Genomic DNA, 20,734 nt, shown 5'->3' with positions numbered 1-20,734 from the left:
CAATTATGTTAGTCAATTATTATGATAATAATTTTGTTAAAATTACAATATTTTTTTTTTTCAGCGCACGAAAATTAGTCTTGTAAAAAGGAAATTCCCTTAGGAATATACGAACAGTTATTCTTAGCCAAATATTACATCGGGTCGTTGTTATAATTCTAAGGGGCATTGGTATCAATAAGACGGTACAACTGAACACACCAGTAGAATTTTAATGAATTTTCTACGCAACATGTTTTCTAACCAACCTATATTTTATGCTCGGATCCCAAAGACGTTTCGAGTTTATTTGTGTACGTATTAATTGAAATAACTGCTTATGAAATTAGTTTTAATTTGGAAAAGGCTTAAGGGCAACGAAAATAAATTCACTACGAAATGTATAAAGACCCCGTTTTGCTATTGTGTTGAATAACATTTTAACGTAACTGATCGACAAAACGATGCTACGGCACAAGCGACTTACTACAGGTGGAATTGACTCGAAAACGATGTCATAATATGCATGTATAACGTTTCGGGTTTCGTATTGTAGTCGTATCGGATTGTTTTATTCGATTGTACGTTCGCTTTTTAATGAATTATGTTTTCATTTCGTGTCACGACGCTTGTTGACACTTGTTAAACCGCGACGGTCAAAATAATAGTATTATGAGGTTTAGTACTATTGTAGTTATGTTATAAACAGAACAGGGTCCACTGTTATACGGATGAATCGTGCCATTACGAAAGTAACCATAGTGTCGCCTGATGTTTAATTAGTCCATTCGAAAGTATAAAAGTGTAATTATTTTATTTTAATATCTTGTAACCATGTCATTATACTGAAAATAATATAATTATTAGTCGTAAAATAATTAACATTAGCGACAAGCGAAACAACAACTTATGTGTTTTAATTATTAAGTTACGTATTTTTTTGCCGGCGTGTCACCGATGTGGCAGAAATCGTGCGATATATAAACGACAATAATAGTGTGGCACATTTATATCAATTATAATAGCTGCATAAATAATTATAATATTATGACGATGTTGTATTATTTACAGTTTGGGCAAATAGTTAATTTCGTTGTTAGACAGTTATATTATTCGCCTGCTAGAAACGTAGTAATAAATAGTATGACTATAGTCACGATGATAATATTCTGGTACTTGCAGTATTGTATAGTACATACAGTTCTAAAATATTGTTAACTAGTAACGATTTAGACAAAAAAATAAAATAAAAATGTTATTTTTCAAATCTTGATGAACATAATTATATTGTTTTAGAATTAATTTTTTTTTCTTTTATATATCGGTTTATATAATATGATTAAACTTATAATAATGTATCAGATAAAGGGAATTGAAAAAATGATTAAAAAAATACGATGGTAAAATATTAATAATTTTTAGTCATAGAAGATTATCTTTAAAAATTAAATCGTAAATGATGCAGACATTTTCTCGTTAAAAAAGCTCACATTTATACGTGAATATGTAGGTACTTATATTAAAAGATAAGTTGATAATTATAGAATGAAGTCTAATGTATACATTTTTTCCCAAGTGACATGGGTTACTGTTAAAGTGTTTGGACAAGAGATGGCTTCATATAACTATGTAAGTAATAATAATTTAAAATTAACTTGCATTCTTTATTAATTACAAATTCAGACGAATTAAATTGAAAAAATGTAAGAGCATTCAACATCATTTAGTATGTTGACTTAATTATATAAAAGTATAATACCAGTTACCGATCTATACCGCAGTAGGTAACTTTAATATTTAATAATAGTATGTTTTGGAAACTGAAGTCAAATGCTTATTCCTAAATATTGGTCAGTGTAAAAAAAGAGAATTATTAAAATTTATCAAATTAAATGAAGTTTTGTTGCTCTAAACATTCTATGAAATCACTTAAGATCATTAGAGTTTCATTAAAATTTTAAGGTTTTAAATGTATTTTGTTGATTTTAGTTTGTTATATAAAGTACCTAACTTTTACAATAAAAAGTCTATATTTTTAAAGAAAAAAGTTGGATCAAGTAATAAAACATTAAAATGTTAAGGATTTATTTTTTGACCAAAGTAATGTACAAAATAAAACAAGGTAAGTACCTATAACATTTTATTTTTTTTCGCAAATAATAATTCTTCTTACCATACGTAAATGATATCTAAGTTCCAGCCAGTTTAGCTATATCTATGTTAATGTTAAAGTTTCACTTTAATGTCGTGTATTTATTCTTAATAATATGAGCCCGTATTTTAGAATAAAAGTGTTTTTAAATCTGTATTTCGTTTGTCGTTTTATTTAATATATAATTAAGGCTATATGAATTATTATGTTTAACTTTCAATCCGTTATGCGGGGGTGAATAATATCCTACCAGAAATAATACGGATGTTCACATAACTGTCTAAAATTTAAAATATTCGTCTCATGCAAAATATTATGTACGACTATAGTATATTTATTTAACTTTATCAGCCATTGTAAAGTAGTTGAATAGCGGCAGTGTGCTTTTTTCAGCTATAAAAATCGTTTATCGTGTGATTGGAATAAATTTACTCCTCGCGACTACACATTATTTTTTTATTTTATTTTTATATAATACTTAATAAGTGTATCTATGTACTTTGTAAATCAACATAAGTGTCACCAGTGGGAGGAAAGGTGGCTTCTTTAATCATGCCAATTCACAGATAAAATATTTTTGTGGTACATTATATAATATTTATACGTCGTATCGATAAAATAATTTGTGTGACGATGGTTTATATTTATTTTTAATGAAATTATCATCAACCGAATAAGACGTGTATTATCTAAATAATGTTTCTGAGTACTATTTTTGTTTTCTCAGAATTATACACGTGGAGAAAAAATCAAACGCAATAAATGACCGATGCTTATAAAACATTCAATATTTGACTATTATTCTTTCTAGAGATGTATAAATAATATAATATTATATTAACAAGTGTGTTGTTATTATAATATTATGTGTTTTATTATTTACCCGCAGCTCAGAAAAATAACCGTACATTTTTATAACCTATTTGAATATACAAAACTGTAACCGTGACAACTCACCATACACCCTTAGCGTGCCTTCAGAGTTTCCAATGGAGTTAGTTGATATGCAATTGTAGGTTCCCACATCTGATTGGTCGAACATCTTGATAACAATGTAGTACGCAGCCTTGTAGCCGGATATTGTTTCTCGTAGAATGTGCTTGGGCCTGCGGAAAAAAATAATTGCAATTTATGGTCTATAATGTTACACTGCAGTGACACATTGAATGTCTGCACGGTTGAACTATATTAAGTATTCATAATATTATATACAGTAGACCGAATAATTCCGCGAAAAATAAAGTAGAACGGACAATTTTTTCGTTCCCAGTATAATGATAAAAATATGTTTATGTATAATATTCGTGCATCACGGTTGTTAACTAAAACGCGAAAATTGTTGAATCTTAACGTTTTTCGATTGACACTATGCATATTATTACACACTATTACATAAACTCCTCGTTATTTAGGGAGTAAAAATAAAAAGTATAAAAACACAAAACGTAATCATATAATATAATATTATTTATATTATAACGACAATTTTTTTTTTGAAGAATATATTTGAGTGTATTGTAGTATTGTACATACTTACAGAAGTACAAAATCAATATGAAACGCAATGTTTTAAAATGTCGAGAATATTATAATTATTGTGAAGCGCGAGTTTATTTTAACCATAGTTTGCAGTTAATACAAAATATAAAAAAATGCAATGACTTTTTAAATTTTATTATTTTATTTTTCTGTTTTCCGGGTCGGTTACTTATTATTTTATGAAAGATATCGATGGAAGAAAATAAAAAGAGGGCAAATACATGATATTTAATATGAATCATCCAATCCACCCCTCATCCAATTGCATATACTTCAAAGGATTAGATTTTAAATGCATCAGCATGTAAATTTCCAAATATTAATATTCTTAATCACATTTCAAAGTATTTGATCTATACAAATGTAATTTTTTCCCTTTATAAATAGCTTATATTTTAATTATTAAATATTGATTTAAAAAAAACTATATGCGTGTCAAATTATTTTTCTATTCTAATAATGCTATTGTTAATTAATTGTATTATGTGTAGTAAAATTGGATTTTTTCTTTATTTAAAAATGATTTCAGTAATTTTGATTTTGAATTTAGTATAAACCAAATCAATGGTTTTTTTCATATAAAAATATTGTGGAAAAAATGTCAATTTCGGAATATGATTCTAAAATTGAGTTCTTAATTTCAAACAATCGTAAAAAGGGTTTAAGCAGTTCTCCAACTACCTTGTATGCTGTAAGTTTTGCTATAAATTCTACGAAAAATTGCGTCCACATTTAGAGGCTAATAGCTATAAATTTATCCAATAATGTACAAACATTTTATTACAAGTTCCGATACCTTTACTTAGGATTTGATTTATTTGTGATGATTGTACTTTATGAAAAAAAAGTAAAAATACCTCTCTATGACTTGAAGCCGTTGTCATTTTTTTTTATCAATTCTACCGAATGATATATATGAAGAAATTTAAAATCCACCAGTTATTTTTATTTTTATTTATTTTTTGCGATAAGAACTTAGGAGAATTATAGAAAATCAATTGAAATATCGAACTGCCGTAAATAATTCATCTAAAAATGTCCCCTTTACTTTTTAAAAAGTATTATGGAACGAATTTTAAGTACAATAACTATGTGTGTACATGAATAATTCCATGAAATATTGTTATCAAAATCACAATACTATAAATCGAAAATTATTTGATCATTGCATAATATGGTTTTTAAGATAGATACATAATGGTACAGGTATTAAATACTAAATAGTTATTTAGCTATTTATTACTAATTTAATATTTAATTTTTTTTAAATAATAATATTAAACTAAGCTCTTAAGCTCTGGTACCCCATTTTCGTACACGTGAAGAATTGAGGATTTATTAACATTTTTTTTCTTTCATAACATACTCATAAGTTTATTGTACGTAACTATTGGTGTACCTATATTGGTTATTTTTGGTTTTCTAAATAGGTAATAATTATACAAAAGTCATAAATTATGTTGACTTTTATTTTAATCATCGTTGAATCATTTTTCGGATAGAGTTCTTAAAAAGTTTGTTTTAATGATTAGAAATATATTGTGAATGGTATTTGGTAAAAGGACTTTTTGGTCAAAGGTCAAAAGCATTGGTTCTAAAAAGTGCGTCGCAACACACTGCAGGTGTGTCACCGGATAAGCAAAATGTGTTACGAAGTTTATTAAATGACACAATATGAATAAATATTTTTGTCACGATTTACAAAAATGTATTGGTATATTTGATTTAATTTCTATGACGATTAAAATATGTTATCTGTTATCAAGATTTATGATTATTTTTTCTTCGTTATTTTTAAGTTTAAATTACCAATTAAAATTAAATATTAAATATTACCTACCCATTATCCTTTATTTTTATTTTATGTCGCGAAGTATGAAATATTTTAATACCTAGTACGTCACCATAATACTGGTTTAAATATATATAAATCTTTCCCAAAAATCATCGAAGAATGTCAAAAAGAATGTTATTAACCATTGTTGTATTAGTTCTTCTTTAAGAATTATTTTTCGGCCGTGATGGTTCATTAATGCTTTTAAATTGAGTATTACAGCACATCTCAGTCCAGTTCAAACTGTTTAACTTTATGTTTCTGTATATTGTTTGTAGCTATGTTATATGATTAAATGAAGCATAAAGACATCGGTAGTTAAAAATAGGTCCAATTTATAGCATTCGTCCACCAATTCTCGAAAAATCCATCAAATACAAACAAACAACGGCATGTTTAATACTGTTCAGTACATTTGCGCAATTAATGTTGAAACTAATTTGATTTTCAGGGATTGTCACCAAACCAGTAACGTTAGTATCAATAATGAATTTAATTTACCTATATACAATTACTATTAGTACTTGTATTTTTTTTTTACTATATATATTATAATATACGTAAATTACGCGTGTTTAGGTTTTTAACATTCACGAAATAAAATTACACTATCAGACCAAAGAAAACAGAAATTGCTTTTGGCGCGTGAAGCGTTTTCAAAATTAAAAAGTATAATTGGAAACGTTATTAAGTTACGACTTATTTTTTCCGGTACAAATTTTGTACGACATAACTTATTTTGGGACGTTCTAATAATTCATTTTTATTCAGTTATAACCTCGTAGTTTATCCTATATACGCGCGTGCCATTGATATTAATATGTTAGCGTGTATAACTGAATTTAAATTTGGAAAGAGGGCAATAGCCATTTATTATGCTCGGCACTATACCTGTCCTCCGCGCGTCAGTTACACACACCGAAAGTGTGGATAATCATATGTACGCGCACGAGGGTTATTAGTTTATTACTTATTTAACGTGTAAACAAATTGCGATAGTGTTAATTATAATAATAATAATTATTATTATTATTACTGTTGTTAATCAACAGCGGCTGGCTATGGTAGTGATTCATTCTGTATTTTGTGTTTAAAATCTGTCACGAATAGATCACGCATATTTTACTCCCATATGTCTTTAAATTAGACAACCATCGTGGGTTTATGGGGTTATATTATGATTAGAATTCTCTCATAGCAACAGGAGCCTACAATAATTGGGAATTACTGTTTTGTGCGCGTTACCGTGACGTTAACTTGGTTCAAATCCGAAGAACACGTACGTATCATTAGTATTTTATATTTTCTTCCCGAAAATCAAAAAAGACTAATATAATAATAAAAATCTACGTGAAATATAATCAATTATGAGGATTTGGTCGAAAGAAAATGGTTTTAAATTTATTGCGTTTATTACGAAATTGAAGAATATTAAAATCGTATTAAAGCATAAACAAATATATAAAAATAAACACCGATATAGCTATATTTTACACGGACAATGTAAATATTTGGAAATACACAGTGCTTATTTATTCTATTTTATGTTTGTTTAATTGACAAATATTTAACTTACTATTTATCACAATATGCTGAAATTAATTCTAATAGTTTATTTTTTCGATATAAACGTTAAGAGTATCAATTCTCGACGCAAGTAATTTCATTCATTATTCAAAATCTCACTAAAATGGCACATTTTAAAAGTAATTTTAACGATTTTAGAACAATATACGACTTCGTGTAGTTTTACTGTTTGAAAATGGTATTTATTTGAATAGTCCTTACCAGACTTTTTCCACTTCTACTTTATTTGAACCTAATTATTTTAAGTACGGTATAATTGATAAGTACCTGTGTTGAATTTTTAAAAGTCCAATAATCACAATGGTTTATATTTTATTATTCACATTTCATAAGTACATGTGTATTCCGGTAATTTTCACTTAAGTGGATATTTATTACATAAGGTATAGCTTTTATTTTGAAATATAAATTATTGGTTGCTGCGTGTATAGTACCTACTAGCGATATACTATAAATACTGAGGTATATTTAAAAAAAAAATATACTTCGCTGTAAGTTTTTAATTTTCTATCACGCAAAGGTCGTTTTTCACTGTACGAGTATACGACTTTGGATATTGGAAAGAATGATCTGTGTTTAGTTAAGTGTTAAGTTATTTGATAATGCACACGTTTTTCAAATTCCAACATTCAAAAGTCACAAAGTTTAATCCACTTTTAAACATAGCGTGTGTAATTTAAACTTTTTTATGTTTATCATAAAATAATAGCCGTTTTTACGATTTGTGAAATAAAAATCACGTTTTATCAACAATTTGAATACTCTATAATTATCATTTTTTATTTATCAAGCATTTATACAGACAACATATCTTAAGAAATTAAATAAATAAAATTTACAGAAAAAATGTATCATCTTTAGAAATAAAAGTTTGAAAAAGAACGAAAAAAATATTTATACACGGTACGTACCAGGTATGTGAAAATTAGTTCGTGAATTATGTAAAACTGAGATAATCACTGTACAGTAAGCTTAATTTTATCAATTATCACTATGTCTATACAGCGATAATATTGTCCACCATCTTTGCAGCTATGCAAACAGATAATCGTTAAATCGGTGTTATAAGCGAATTTAGTAAGATTACGCAGTGCATTAATAGAGTCTATGGCTCAGTAAATAAACACAGATTACACTATTATTTCGTATTTTTTGTATTGTAGTTGTTATTATATTTTATTATTTATTTCCGAGATTCAAAAACGTTGATTCCACTATAATCCCCGAGGTTTAGTGAAATAACTATTTTTATGTTTATTTAATAAAAATAAATAAACACAAATTAAGAGCGTATTTATTTTCAACGGTCTGGACAATATTTCGGTACGGGACGACGAAAAATGTGATGAAAACTAAAATCAAAATGGTTTTTTTTATTTCTGTTTTGCGTGCGTACGTTCACCTTCAAAGTTACGCGTCGCGGTTTTCGTTCGCCGCGAGTAATGTAATGGTAACAGTTGTAGTTCAATAGCTATCAATGGATCGAACGTCGACCGGATAGGTTAGTATGTAATTAGTTTAGTTTTATTTTAGTTTATTACAGTTTAGCATTTATAATGATACTTGATAGGTTTTAACTCCACTCTGATCGCGGGTATGGATAATGTAATATATTAGCTTTAATCGCAACTCCGATGGATCAGATATACGCATAAATACGCGCACAGACAGCCGTGTGGACGTTCTCCGAATCCTGTGGCACACATTGACTACGAGAATGGCAGCTATCATTCGTGTAGATATCGACGGAGGGCACAAATTGTTATAGGCACACGGAGCCTGTAAACATTCGTTGTCGTCGCTCTTAGTTGACAGACAGTCTGGGCCTAAAGGAATCATTCTTTTGAGAAAGGCCGCACCGGCGGCGATAGTCACATATAAATCATTAATATTGTTATTGTTATGTTGTTGTTGTTGTTGTTGTTGTTATTGCCTTGATCCGTTTCATCGAGTTTTAATTAAAATGCCAATGGACGCTTAGTAAAATTCTATAATATTTTATTACTGTAATTTAATAATGCCGGTTTTTGTTTTTTTTAAACGCTTCAGGCTTCATAACATTATCGAATTACGATCTCATAATGTACAAAAAACGAAATATTAACACAATACATTTTTTGACTTTTAAATACACTCGTATTATTGTAAATGTCTTATTTTTAAACGTCTTATGCGCGAAAGTAATGCGATTTTATCGATCAAGAACAACAACCAACAGGCCATTTTGAGTTAAAAACCCGTGATCGAAACAGAACTATGGTGCAATGGTTTTCGCTTTGGAGGCTATTACTGTAGAGTTGTTATTTTTAAAATATTTGTTTACAATAAAACATACTATGCTCCGACCAAGTTAAGACGATGAACAAATTTCGACACGTTTATTTTGGTCTGATTCTCGCCGTGCGCCAAAGATATAATGAAACGAATCTGTCGATCGGTTGATCAGTTTTTAGTAGCTACGTAAACATATTTTTATACATATATTTCGACTATTTTAACACGCCGTGGTGTTGTATTCGGTCGTTCTAACTGCCCAGCTGGTCATATTTTTGACTGTCGATCGAAGTATTTTAGTAATAATATTTATATCCTTTGACCGGCGTGTTGTATAGGCAATTTAGCTACATAGCCGTATCCCGCACGTCCAAATTCGCGGACGTGAATATTTTGTTAATAAAATAAGAAATCTCAGCTCAGTTGGTGTACACACCGATAATCTGCAGTATATTATGTTAAGTATATGAACTATGACTCAAAACTTGAACATTATTTTTGAATATACTCATAACAATTTACCACTGCAATGTCAATAACAATTACAAATAAAATAAATAAATAATAATAATATTATAATAATAAATTACTATTTTTATCTACAAATGTATAAACAGACGCCGTGTACGTTTGTAAACTGAAGTTGTTCTTTTTATAAGTATTTGGACATTATGAATTATATACCATAGAATTCAAGGAAGAAGGAATTATATTTTTCAAGTTAATCATTAAAAAAATATTTCAGTTGGTATAGACGTATTATTCGACGAACCTCTCCAACCGTACCTGGGAGATGACATTTTAATTATACCGTCTACACCTATCATCGAGCATATTATGACCGCGCGTTATGCGAATGACGACAAATTCGTTGATTTAAAATAGCGCAAGAACATAACGACTGTTTTAATTAAACAACAGTTAAGCTTTCCTAAAATAGCAATAAATTATTCATACGAGAAGATTCATTTTTTACCAAAAAAATACTTACTATAGTCGTTACTGAACGTGGGTATTGATTTTTTTCGTTTTCAGACATTATTGGTTTTCTATTAAGAATCTTATAAGTTATCGCGTACATAATATATCTTAAGTACAAGAACTTCATAATAGTTAATTATTATTAAATATTATAAAATCTTTATAGTTATTAAAAATTCAATAAAATTGTTTGTCGAATAAAAATACTTTTAATAAAATACCAGAAAGGTGCATTTTGTATACATGTATAACATTATATTTATTTTTTTAAACTTTGTTTTGTGATGATTTTGAAACATGATTATTGTTATTAGTTAACGAATTTGGTTGAAAAAACGAAAAGTTAATAGTCTGAATAGTTTTTTATTTTTCAAATTGTATTTTTATTTACGTTGTAATGAACGCTAGTAGATTAAAATACACACAGTTCACTTAGTTTATGGTCAAAAGTAAAGTTGTGATTATCTTTCTCTGTTACCGAATTACCATATTATGGAATCGTACAAGTAATGCGATTACTATTTTTATTGTTTATTCTATAATTATGGTCAACAGTTAAGTGAGCATATAATAAAATAAAATTTTTAATTAATCTGTAGAATTAAATATTGCAGACAATCATTATATTATAATATAAAATACTTTGAAACGTTAGAAAATACAAAATGGTTATAACTGCAATACTATAATCATACAGGATATAGAATATTACATACACACACATAACAGACATGCCAAACGCATTTGCAGTCAAATTTTGTTTTATAACGCACCAATGTTCTACAAAACACTACAAACATTCTGCGTCCTCGAACTCTGTTCTAAAATACACACACACTAATATACGACTTAACGTATGGACTAAACGTTCCGTACAACCGATAGACACCAAAAGTAGATGAGGATAATACTGTTTCTACAACCATTTACAAGAACTAATACAAAACAACATCCGTTCAGTGTCTCGTTGTCAAATCATCATTACAAATAGTCCACGTCGCTCCACGCCCACTGTTTCTTAGCATAATATGAACGAATGCTCTTAAATTCGTTGAATTATTCAAACATTTGGATGTGTTCGTAAGAATATCTATTTGGTGTTATTAATCAAACCTGAACGTTACTCAATTTTCTTATAAAACAACACTATTCACGCGTATATTTCTAAGCTTTAAAATCTATATATTCACTAGCATAATATAATTTAAATAATGCATTTATTACTTATAATATTAAATTTATTAAATACAATTATTATATATACTATAATTAACTAGTTTGGTCAGAATTATATGGTTCAAATAGCAGACACACATTAAGTGAATTTAATTCGGCAACCACTATAAATGAAGAAAAGTCACACCAATTGGTATTATTTTAAATTTACTAACAATTTTACACTCTTTAAATTAAGTAATTAGTGTGAATATATCAAAGTACGTTCGGTTGGAAATTATTGGCATCTTAACCGGTTTCACGGTAGACTCGTGTGTATTAGTGTTCAGCGGATATTCTTAAAATATGATATTATACCTAATCAATCGGCTAGTATCTGGATATACATAAATTCATCCAGTTGGCTAACGGTATCTTCGCTGGTTTAACGGTAGTCTCGAGTGTATTCATGTTCGGAGAATGGCCTTAGAATATGCAATTAAATAGTCAGTGTATGGATATCGGAATATACATTAGGTCGGAAATCGGTACCTTAAATAATTTCACGGAAGTCTCGAGTGCATTAATGTTTAGAACATGATATTGTTAGAATATTATATAATTGAGTAGCTGCAGTCAAATACACAATCACAATATGGGTTAAGTCTTTGCGTTAGTCATTATTTATCAGATATATTAAACTAAATACATCACGCATTATAATTACTGTCAGGATTCCATTTATAAATAATAAAATGAGCAGAAGCCGATATAATACACGAACGGTGTTCGACCTGTCCGTGTTGAATTTCGACAGTAGAAAGCGCGCGACATATAGAGTACACGCGTCATCTCACCGTTAACTAACTGACTGGTGTACACAGAACGTTATTATCTTATACTATACGTATAATACAACCGATTATTTCGATACTAATTTAATCGTATTGCGTATCATATCGACGTTACGCCGAAGTGTTATCAAACTCCACCACATTTCCCCCCGCTGCAATAACCATAATGTCATATCGCACCATTGCGCAGCGGCAGTTACAATCAGGGTAAGTGCATTAAGTGCGTATAATATAGTATATTATAGGTACGTTACACACGTAGTAATAAACAGCGGCAATGGAGTAATAATATACGCGCACACCGCCAGTAATAAAGGAAACAAACTGCCAGACGATATCGACGGCCCTAAACTCGCGGTTACCGATGATGATCCATACCAGTGTACGTCTCACAGTATTATGATAGTGAAACAACTTCATCGATTTACACGTGCTACACACCGGCTGCGAACTGCGGCGTCTCTTTCGAAAGGATCGCATCCGTCGTAAAATCCTTATTCCCGCTCTTAATCCCACGTCCTTGTTTTCAAATTTCTTTGTCGCATTTTATTCCACTTCGATTCGTCCGGAATTCAAAAGGACGGGTGGTAAAATTATTTTTTAAATTCCGATTCTCATGAAACGGGACGTTTTGTTTGATAAACGGAATTATAGGTATTATTGACGACGTTGTTTTAGCCGATAAGTTTTACGGTCGACAGACCGCGCCGTGAATAACGCAACATTGCGCGCTGCGTACGGACATGGCGATGTACGAAGATACGACTCGAATCGAGAGACTCGGAATAGCCGTTCATTAGCGTTCAAGTACAGCTGGAAAAACGCCGCGGCACACGTATACTCGCGGTAAAGTGAAAAATATCGGATATTGCGCTCTAGCAACGGGAAACGATCTATCGAATATGAAGTAAGCGAATGCCAAAAAAAAAAAAAAAAAATGTTATATTAACACAGTTAATAATTATTCACGTCGCGAGTACTCAAACAAAGTCGATCCATCAACCGCCCCGGTCGAGAAACGTGTTTCCCCCCTCCGGAGTCGGGAGACCCAGCCTGCAGTATATAACCGCCGTCCGTCCGTCCGTCCGTCAGCTACGCGCGAGAAAAGCCACCGCAAACGCCACTCTCTACCAGCGGGCGACCAAACCGGGGGGGGGACACTTGGCGTGTTGTCGTTGTTGTCGCCACTATATATATATATATATATAAGCTACGGTTGCAGACTTTCAATTACTCGTCGGGAATAAAAGGAGAACGAACGAGCGTATAGCGCACACGTTAGACCCGGAAGACGGAGGGGGGGGGGGGGGGTGAGCTCAAAACTTTCGTCTGGCCATTAATCACGCGACAGATTAGTCAAAAACTTCTGCGCTCATCGTCGCCACTACCGCCGCGCCACTGGCGACGCCGTCATCTGATGATGGTTTTTCGAGAGGACGTCGACGCGGAGGGCGATGTCGTGCGTGTGTGCGTGCCCGCTGCGGAGAGTATAAAAACGATATCTTTTATATTGTGTATGTATAGACGACGTTTCGGCGACGGAAAAAGGTCGCCCTCGCCTCCTGCAGTACACCGCAAACGCCGCGTATACGTGAAAATCCTGCCCCGGAAAGGAGCGAGCGACAACGTCGTCGGGCGGCCGGTGGATAAGGGTGAGAAATTAGGGACAAATGTATAATTAATGACTTTGGCGCGTGGAACCAGACCGAAAGAGGTTGTTTGTTTTAATTTTTTGTTTTTCGTATTTTATTATACGGCGTCTCCGGCCCACCGCCCGATTTCTCCGTCAAAGGTTTTATTCCTCGGGGGGAGGGGGTTCTTTTTTTAGTCACTCTACCACCAGTAGGTGTGATCATTCCTTGGATAATCGTGTTCTTTTAGCTCTTTAAAAACACCATCCGCCACCCCCCGTGACTGTGCTTTCATACAATCTCGACTCTCATTAATCGTCTTATGCGTGTTTAATGATGCCGCCCCCGCTGAGGAAAATTTGCACTTGTGCGCTGCATAAAAGACGTCCCGCTGCAGTCACTTTTCTTGTGTGGTTAATTATTATTATATTTATCGGCTTCTATATGTGTGCATAAAATCAAGTATTTGTACTGTGTATTTGTATACGTGTTTGCAATTTACAGTGGTAGTGTGCACTGATAATTAATGCGATGGAAAATATTTTGAGATTTATCGTAATTATTCGAATTTAAGAATTCGAGTGAAGCAAATAACAAGCGATTTAAATCGTAAGTTCTTACGTAATGAAGTATTAAACATTTTTCTTTCGAATTCGTTCGTACCTAAACGATTTTTGGGTAGAAAGATATTATTTTAAATAGTTTATCTTATTGCGCATGTGCCCGGGTTATGTATCAAAAGGTAAAGTTAAATTAAAGTAATAGTTTTGAAATTGATTTCACATGTATGATAAAACTTCCGCGTGTTTTATAGTAATACCACCTCAAATTTTTTTTCTATTACAATTTTTCACTGATTAGCTCTGTCTCTCATTTCAGTATTTTTGTACGTATGCAGCTAAGGGTCGTAAATATTCGTATTGACGGGCTTCAAACTTTTACGGGTCTCACTATTTTCGAAGATATCTTATAAGACTTAAAAAAATGTGTCACACCTATCCGAAATTTGAAAGTTAATGTCAGACATTTTTTTATAGGTACTTAAAAAATTCAACATTATTCTAACTGTTCTGGAGAAATTATTGTAATTATGTATTAAATCGTATTACTATTTATTTATTAATACGTTTAATCGGTGAAAGTCTTTTGAAGATATGACTCAATACAGTTGACAATAATTACAAAGGACAGATTAATTTAACAAAGTACAAATACGTATTGAATAATATAATTATAATATTTGGATATTTATTTTTTTGGTTATTTAAAATGCTAGTTTGATTGGTTTAGTAAAGATGAATTTAATTTGATTTTTATGAGAAATCAAATTTATTTTAAATATAATTTCAACCAATAAATTTTTTATGGTTATTTTTGTAATTGATATATCTCTTGTGGGCTATATTATTATTAATTATTATGTTTATAATTAGTATGCTAAAAATATAAAAGAAAAAACGTAGGAGTGAGTTAATTTATTTTTATTTATTATTTTTAATTGTTGTATTTTATGAATAATTTTTTATTTTGAAGTTCATTTCAGGTGCCAACTAAAAATCAAAGAGTTTTCGAGTAACGATTTAAATCATATTTTAGAAATAATATTAACGATTTTTTTTTTAGACTACTTGTTATACAAGATTGGCAATATATTTTGTTTTATCTTATGTATTTTTTATACCTGATTATTCTATCATTTATATGTTTGAATTTTTGCACTTTTAAATATATTGAATTTAAATACATTTACACCTAATTACCTTGTATAGTATGCATAATAAACTAATTGACCTATGTGATTTAGAAAACATTATTTTTATGTAATATACTCAATAACGTTAAGATAAATAATTTGTAAAATTTATAAAACTTATTTTTAAATGTTTAAAATGCAAATTTTGATGAAAACCATATACACGTGGACTTTTGTTTTTGTGGTTATACGAATTCGATATCGTTTGATTATATACTATTAAGTAATTTATAAACAACAGTCGATTAGTGTTGATCACGTAGACTAAAATAGTAAATTTCTCTAGGTTGTATGTGTCGGAATTTGCACAATGCAGTATAATAAATAATATATCTTTCGCTCTGAATTGTTTTCAGCAGATCATAATGTAGTCTCGTATTTCGAAGATTTAATTATAACCTTAGTTTAGACCGTTCAGAGACCTCAGCTCAAACATTGGGATTGTCTAAGGATTTTTTTTTTAACCCGTGTAGGATTATTTTCACTGTCATTTTAACAAGCGTTATACTCGTAAATCCGGATTTGTACGCCTCTTTCTTCGCGTCAACTGGAACATTTGTATGCGGTGTGAAGTTGTCACCACTTCCAATTGTTGACGTCTATGTTGTTATTCCACATAAATCCGTTTACACGTTTTATTATCGTGACGTCCACCAATACTATGAACGCATGCTTGACGTGACTGGATTACGCGATGAACTACCCGTAACGTCAGAACCGAATATTATTATTATTGCACCAATTGTTCGAATCGTCGAATCGACAAGAGCATCCAGTTTTTTACATGTCTAATTTGATCCATAAACGTAAACTACCTGCCGCCCGACCGAAAAAAAACGGTGGACATTTATTATAGCCGTTTCGATAGGATTTTGACGGCAGTTTAGTTAAATTATTGTCCGAAAAAATAAAAAACCATTAAAAAAAAAAACAGCGTCGTTGACGTTATTTTATTTAAATTTCATATTGTTTAGAATTTAATATGTATTTGTATATTAAAAATCTATAATGTTTTATAGGGTGTAAAGTAGAATTCTTTCTTTTACGTCTTTCTCGTGAAAATATATACAAAGTATATACGTTTTTCCATCTGGCTTCTCACATGTCACTGTCCATTCATGCATGTTGTACTAAAGGCTTACATATACGCACGTTTTCTTTTCAACACCTTATCTCGTGTTTAGCATTCAAACATTTTAGAATTAAATTCTACTCCAAGTTATAGCGCATATATTTGTGTGTGCAAAGATCTGCATAAAATAATGAAAAATATTAAAATTTATGTTAAAATATATCGTCAGATAGATCATAACGTTGATCGTAATTAAAAAATTTAAATAACAGAACATTTTTTTACATTTCAGGAATTAAAATGAAGCAATAAATGTGAATTGTATACAAATTATTCATTGAAAAAGCCCTGTTAAAACCAAAAGCAAAAAAAAATAAAAATATAAACGGTGAACCTAAATTATTTGAAAGTATAAATGATTATAATACAAAACTAGGTAGTATGTTTTACATAATATTTACTTTTTGCAAAACTAACAGTAACAAAACGCTGTTTATGCCATACAATTATTTTATAATAACCTATTGGCAGTAATTGTATTCCATAAACATGTTTTGATATTGTATTATATTTTTTACGCTCTAAATTAATACAAACAATTTTTTTTTGCTGTTGAAATATTAATTGTCATATATTTACTCGGAGTTTTCGAACAATAAAATAATAGATTTTTAGAGAAAAAAAATATAATAAATATTTTCCATAAGCACCTTAGAGCAGGATCTAGCCATACGAGGGCGAACAATGCAATAGAGCACTTCCGGTCGTTATGTATGCATTCTTAAGAACACTACAAAACTAGGGTGCCGTGTAAAGTATAATGTTTTTTGTTTTTGTGTAGGAAATAATTAGAATTTATACTTTGCCGTTGAACAACTTTCGCGTAATAATTTCGACGAGACAATAATAATTTGTTGTCGAAAAAAAAAATTAAATTAAGTAAATTCAGCTGTCTCCTGGGAACACGCCATCGCAGTAGGTTGTGACGACGGCACATCGGCCATGGCGGAGGCGATGGTCGCGGGGGTTTTAGTGGCTACAGGGCTGTAAATTAACACATTTCAAAAGTATTCCGACAAAACGTTCAAGCATAACAATTACTACGGGAAAAATAATTCATAAATATCAAAAGTATTCCATTGTATTTGAATTCTTTTGGAATTCCTTATTTCTATCAGTTTTTTTTCTATTTCTATTTTGTTATCGCCCTTGCTCTTTGTTTTTGTTATCATAATAAACGTTATTTCGATCGATGTTAATTATTATTGCGCTCATTGTTTGCTAATTGGAACGAAAACAAAAACAATGAGACAACTCGATTCCCTTCGGCACGGAACGGCAACAGTAATAATTGACACAAGACATTATTTTTAATTCAAACACTATAGTACTATACTATTATTATTATTATTATTGTTGTTGTGTTGTGTTATTTACCCGATTTTTCGTCACATTGACGTCCTGCTATATTAATCATATTTATTTCGTTGCGCTAAGTCGGTGTTTATTCCGAATCATAAAATATATCGCGAGTTTCCTGTATTAATAGATAAATCCTATGCGGATCAGAAATATTACTGTGTTTCAAGGTAAATACCGCCATACCAGAATTTATCGTTGTCGAAGAAGACGTGATCGGATTACTAGCCGCTGGTTAAGAGTAATGTCTGGTAAAAAATATTTTCCGAACGAAATCGTCTTTTCGTCAATATTTGGAATTTATAAAACCTATATATCGCATAACAGACGAAGGACATTGTACAGTCGTATAACCTACATCGTATTTGTTCTTATGAGGTATACATTTTTAATGGTAAGCTTAATTGAACTCGTAATGGAGTTTTCAAAAAATTTTAAGACACGTGTTTCACTGGACTACGCTTAGCGAGTATTATGTGGTGTATTTTTATTTCTCGATTTATAGAAAATAAAAATATAATCTTACCCGTCCATCAACATTTTTGTTCGATTTCTGACCCAGTAGTTGATAGACTTTGGATAGGATTCCACGTGACATTCGAGCGTCACGTCTGTGCCTATTGGCGCTCCCAGTAGTTGGTTGGGTACCGCAATTACGGGCGGAACTGAAAAATAAAATAAAAATAAAATATGAATAAATACGCATACCGTTGCTTATTATTTCATTTATTACATCGGCTAAAAATTCCAACATATTACTAATGAAAAATATTACCGAAATGACAAATTTAATAATAATAATAATATATAATATTATTATATTTTGCTATGTGCTGAAATCGCGACAACGCAGGAATTTGGGATTCCATCGCCAGAAGTCGCGATTCACGAGGCATTGATAACACTAAAAAATTGAGCAACAAACAGTACCAGTTGACGGACGAAAAACTACTAAATTAAAAAATAGCTATCGATAAGCTCCGGGCGTATCTCGTACAAGTCTTATTACTATGATTTTTCAATCTTATTGTTTCGCGTGTATTCTCAGACCTTCCGGGTCTGCTATACCGTCCAGTCACCACACAAAACCACGTACAGGACGAGACACGGTGTCTCTTAATCTACTCATCGTTTATAATTGATCGAAAACGAATTACGTGACAACTTGGATGGACAAAAATAACTTAAATTTTTCATAGAAATCGATACTTAATTTTTCATTTTAAAATTAAATATTTCATCAATAATTTTTCACGTATAAATGATGTTCACATAACCCAGGTCTCTGTAATTATGGGGATTTGATATGGTTTTAGTATGAAGTATTTAGGTATTCGATGAAATAACGCTATATTTAATACTTTAATACTTAACGCTAACATATTACATAGTTGTAGGAACCTAAAAATATATTTGTCGTGATCAATTTATTAATATTATATAATTCGTTTCGTACACGTGTGATTTACATGTACTAATTTTTCTGACACACGTATATTCTTAGTTTACACTTTATATAATAATAATAAATATTGTATATATTATTATGGGTAAACACATGTTCAGTTCAAGAAATTGTTGTTTCTCATTTTAAATTGGCGATAATAATGTGTTTTTTTTTCAGGTACTTTTAATTTATTTCGTGGCGTCTAACAGTGTTGTTTTATAGTATTATATAAGGGTTAAAACACGGATACGGATTTTTCTAGAATCGTGGATTTAAATAATATAATAATTTTGGAGTAATAATTTTTGAAATTTAGTTTTTTTTTATTAAAAACGCGTTTTACGTACATGTGCAGTAAATGACGACTACTATATATGCCATATTATTGTAAACGAACTATAATAATAATAATAATAATACGGCTATTATAGCTTATGGCACTGCAGGCATCTGGATTATCGGGCGCGTCGTCGATTACCCCATAATACACGTGATATACGTTTTCAAATATAATATCTCGAATTCGAGAAGGATAAAAAAATACCCATTATACCATGCGAACGAACGCGGTACAATAATAATGTTAAATATACAAAAGCGTAATCGAATATCGTACGACGGAGGGCGGCCGTTGCTCTCCGCGTTTGTTATCCCACAACGATTTCGTCTTAAACATTATATTATTATTATATTGTATATACAGGATGATTCACTTATCACGCTCACCCCCTTTTCCTATAATAATTCAGTTATTCAAAATCTAATGTATGGAATTTCGAAACCTACTTAAAGACAATATTTTTAAATTGTTGAGATCCTTCGTACTAAGTTGTATGCTGTGAAGATACAATCTTCGGTTTTTCAAATGACAATTTCTCCTTTGTATTTAGTAATTCAAATAAAGGACTTTTTTTTTGAATATTTTGATTTTTCAAAATCAAAATTTGAGTGAGTCGTGTTTGAGTTTTTTTTTAACTTTATGTTCCAAGGAAAGCTCTACGATAATGCGTGTGAAGCATAATATGCGTGATCGAAAATTTCAATAATTTATATTAAT

At 30.5% G+C, this 20,734-nt stretch overlaps 1 protein-coding gene across 1 annotated transcript in view; it reads right to left on the bottom strand.

The window, feature by feature from the left end:
• The window catches only part of LOC132917370 (lachesin-like), a 206,764-nt gene that overhangs the window by 6,176 nt on the left and 179,854 nt on the right, over positions 1 to 20,734 (bottom strand). The window contains exons 6-7 of the mRNA XM_060978087.1: positions 18,757 to 18,895; positions 3,089 to 3,237 (exon numbers count right to left, since the gene is read on the bottom strand). Coding sequence (XP_060834070.1) covers positions 3,089 to 3,237; positions 18,757 to 18,895 — 288 coding nt within the window. The remainder of the gene's footprint in view (positions 1 to 3,088; positions 3,238 to 18,756; positions 18,896 to 20,734) is intronic.

This window comes from Rhopalosiphum padi, chromosome 1 (genome assembly GCF_020882245.1).
Source record: "Rhopalosiphum padi isolate XX-2018 chromosome 1, ASM2088224v1, whole genome shotgun sequence".
NCBI lineage: Eukaryota > Metazoa > Arthropoda > Insecta > Hemiptera > Aphididae > Rhopalosiphum > Rhopalosiphum padi.
Note: the sequence above shows the minus strand (reverse complement) of the source record. Positions and strands in the feature narration are given on the sequence as shown.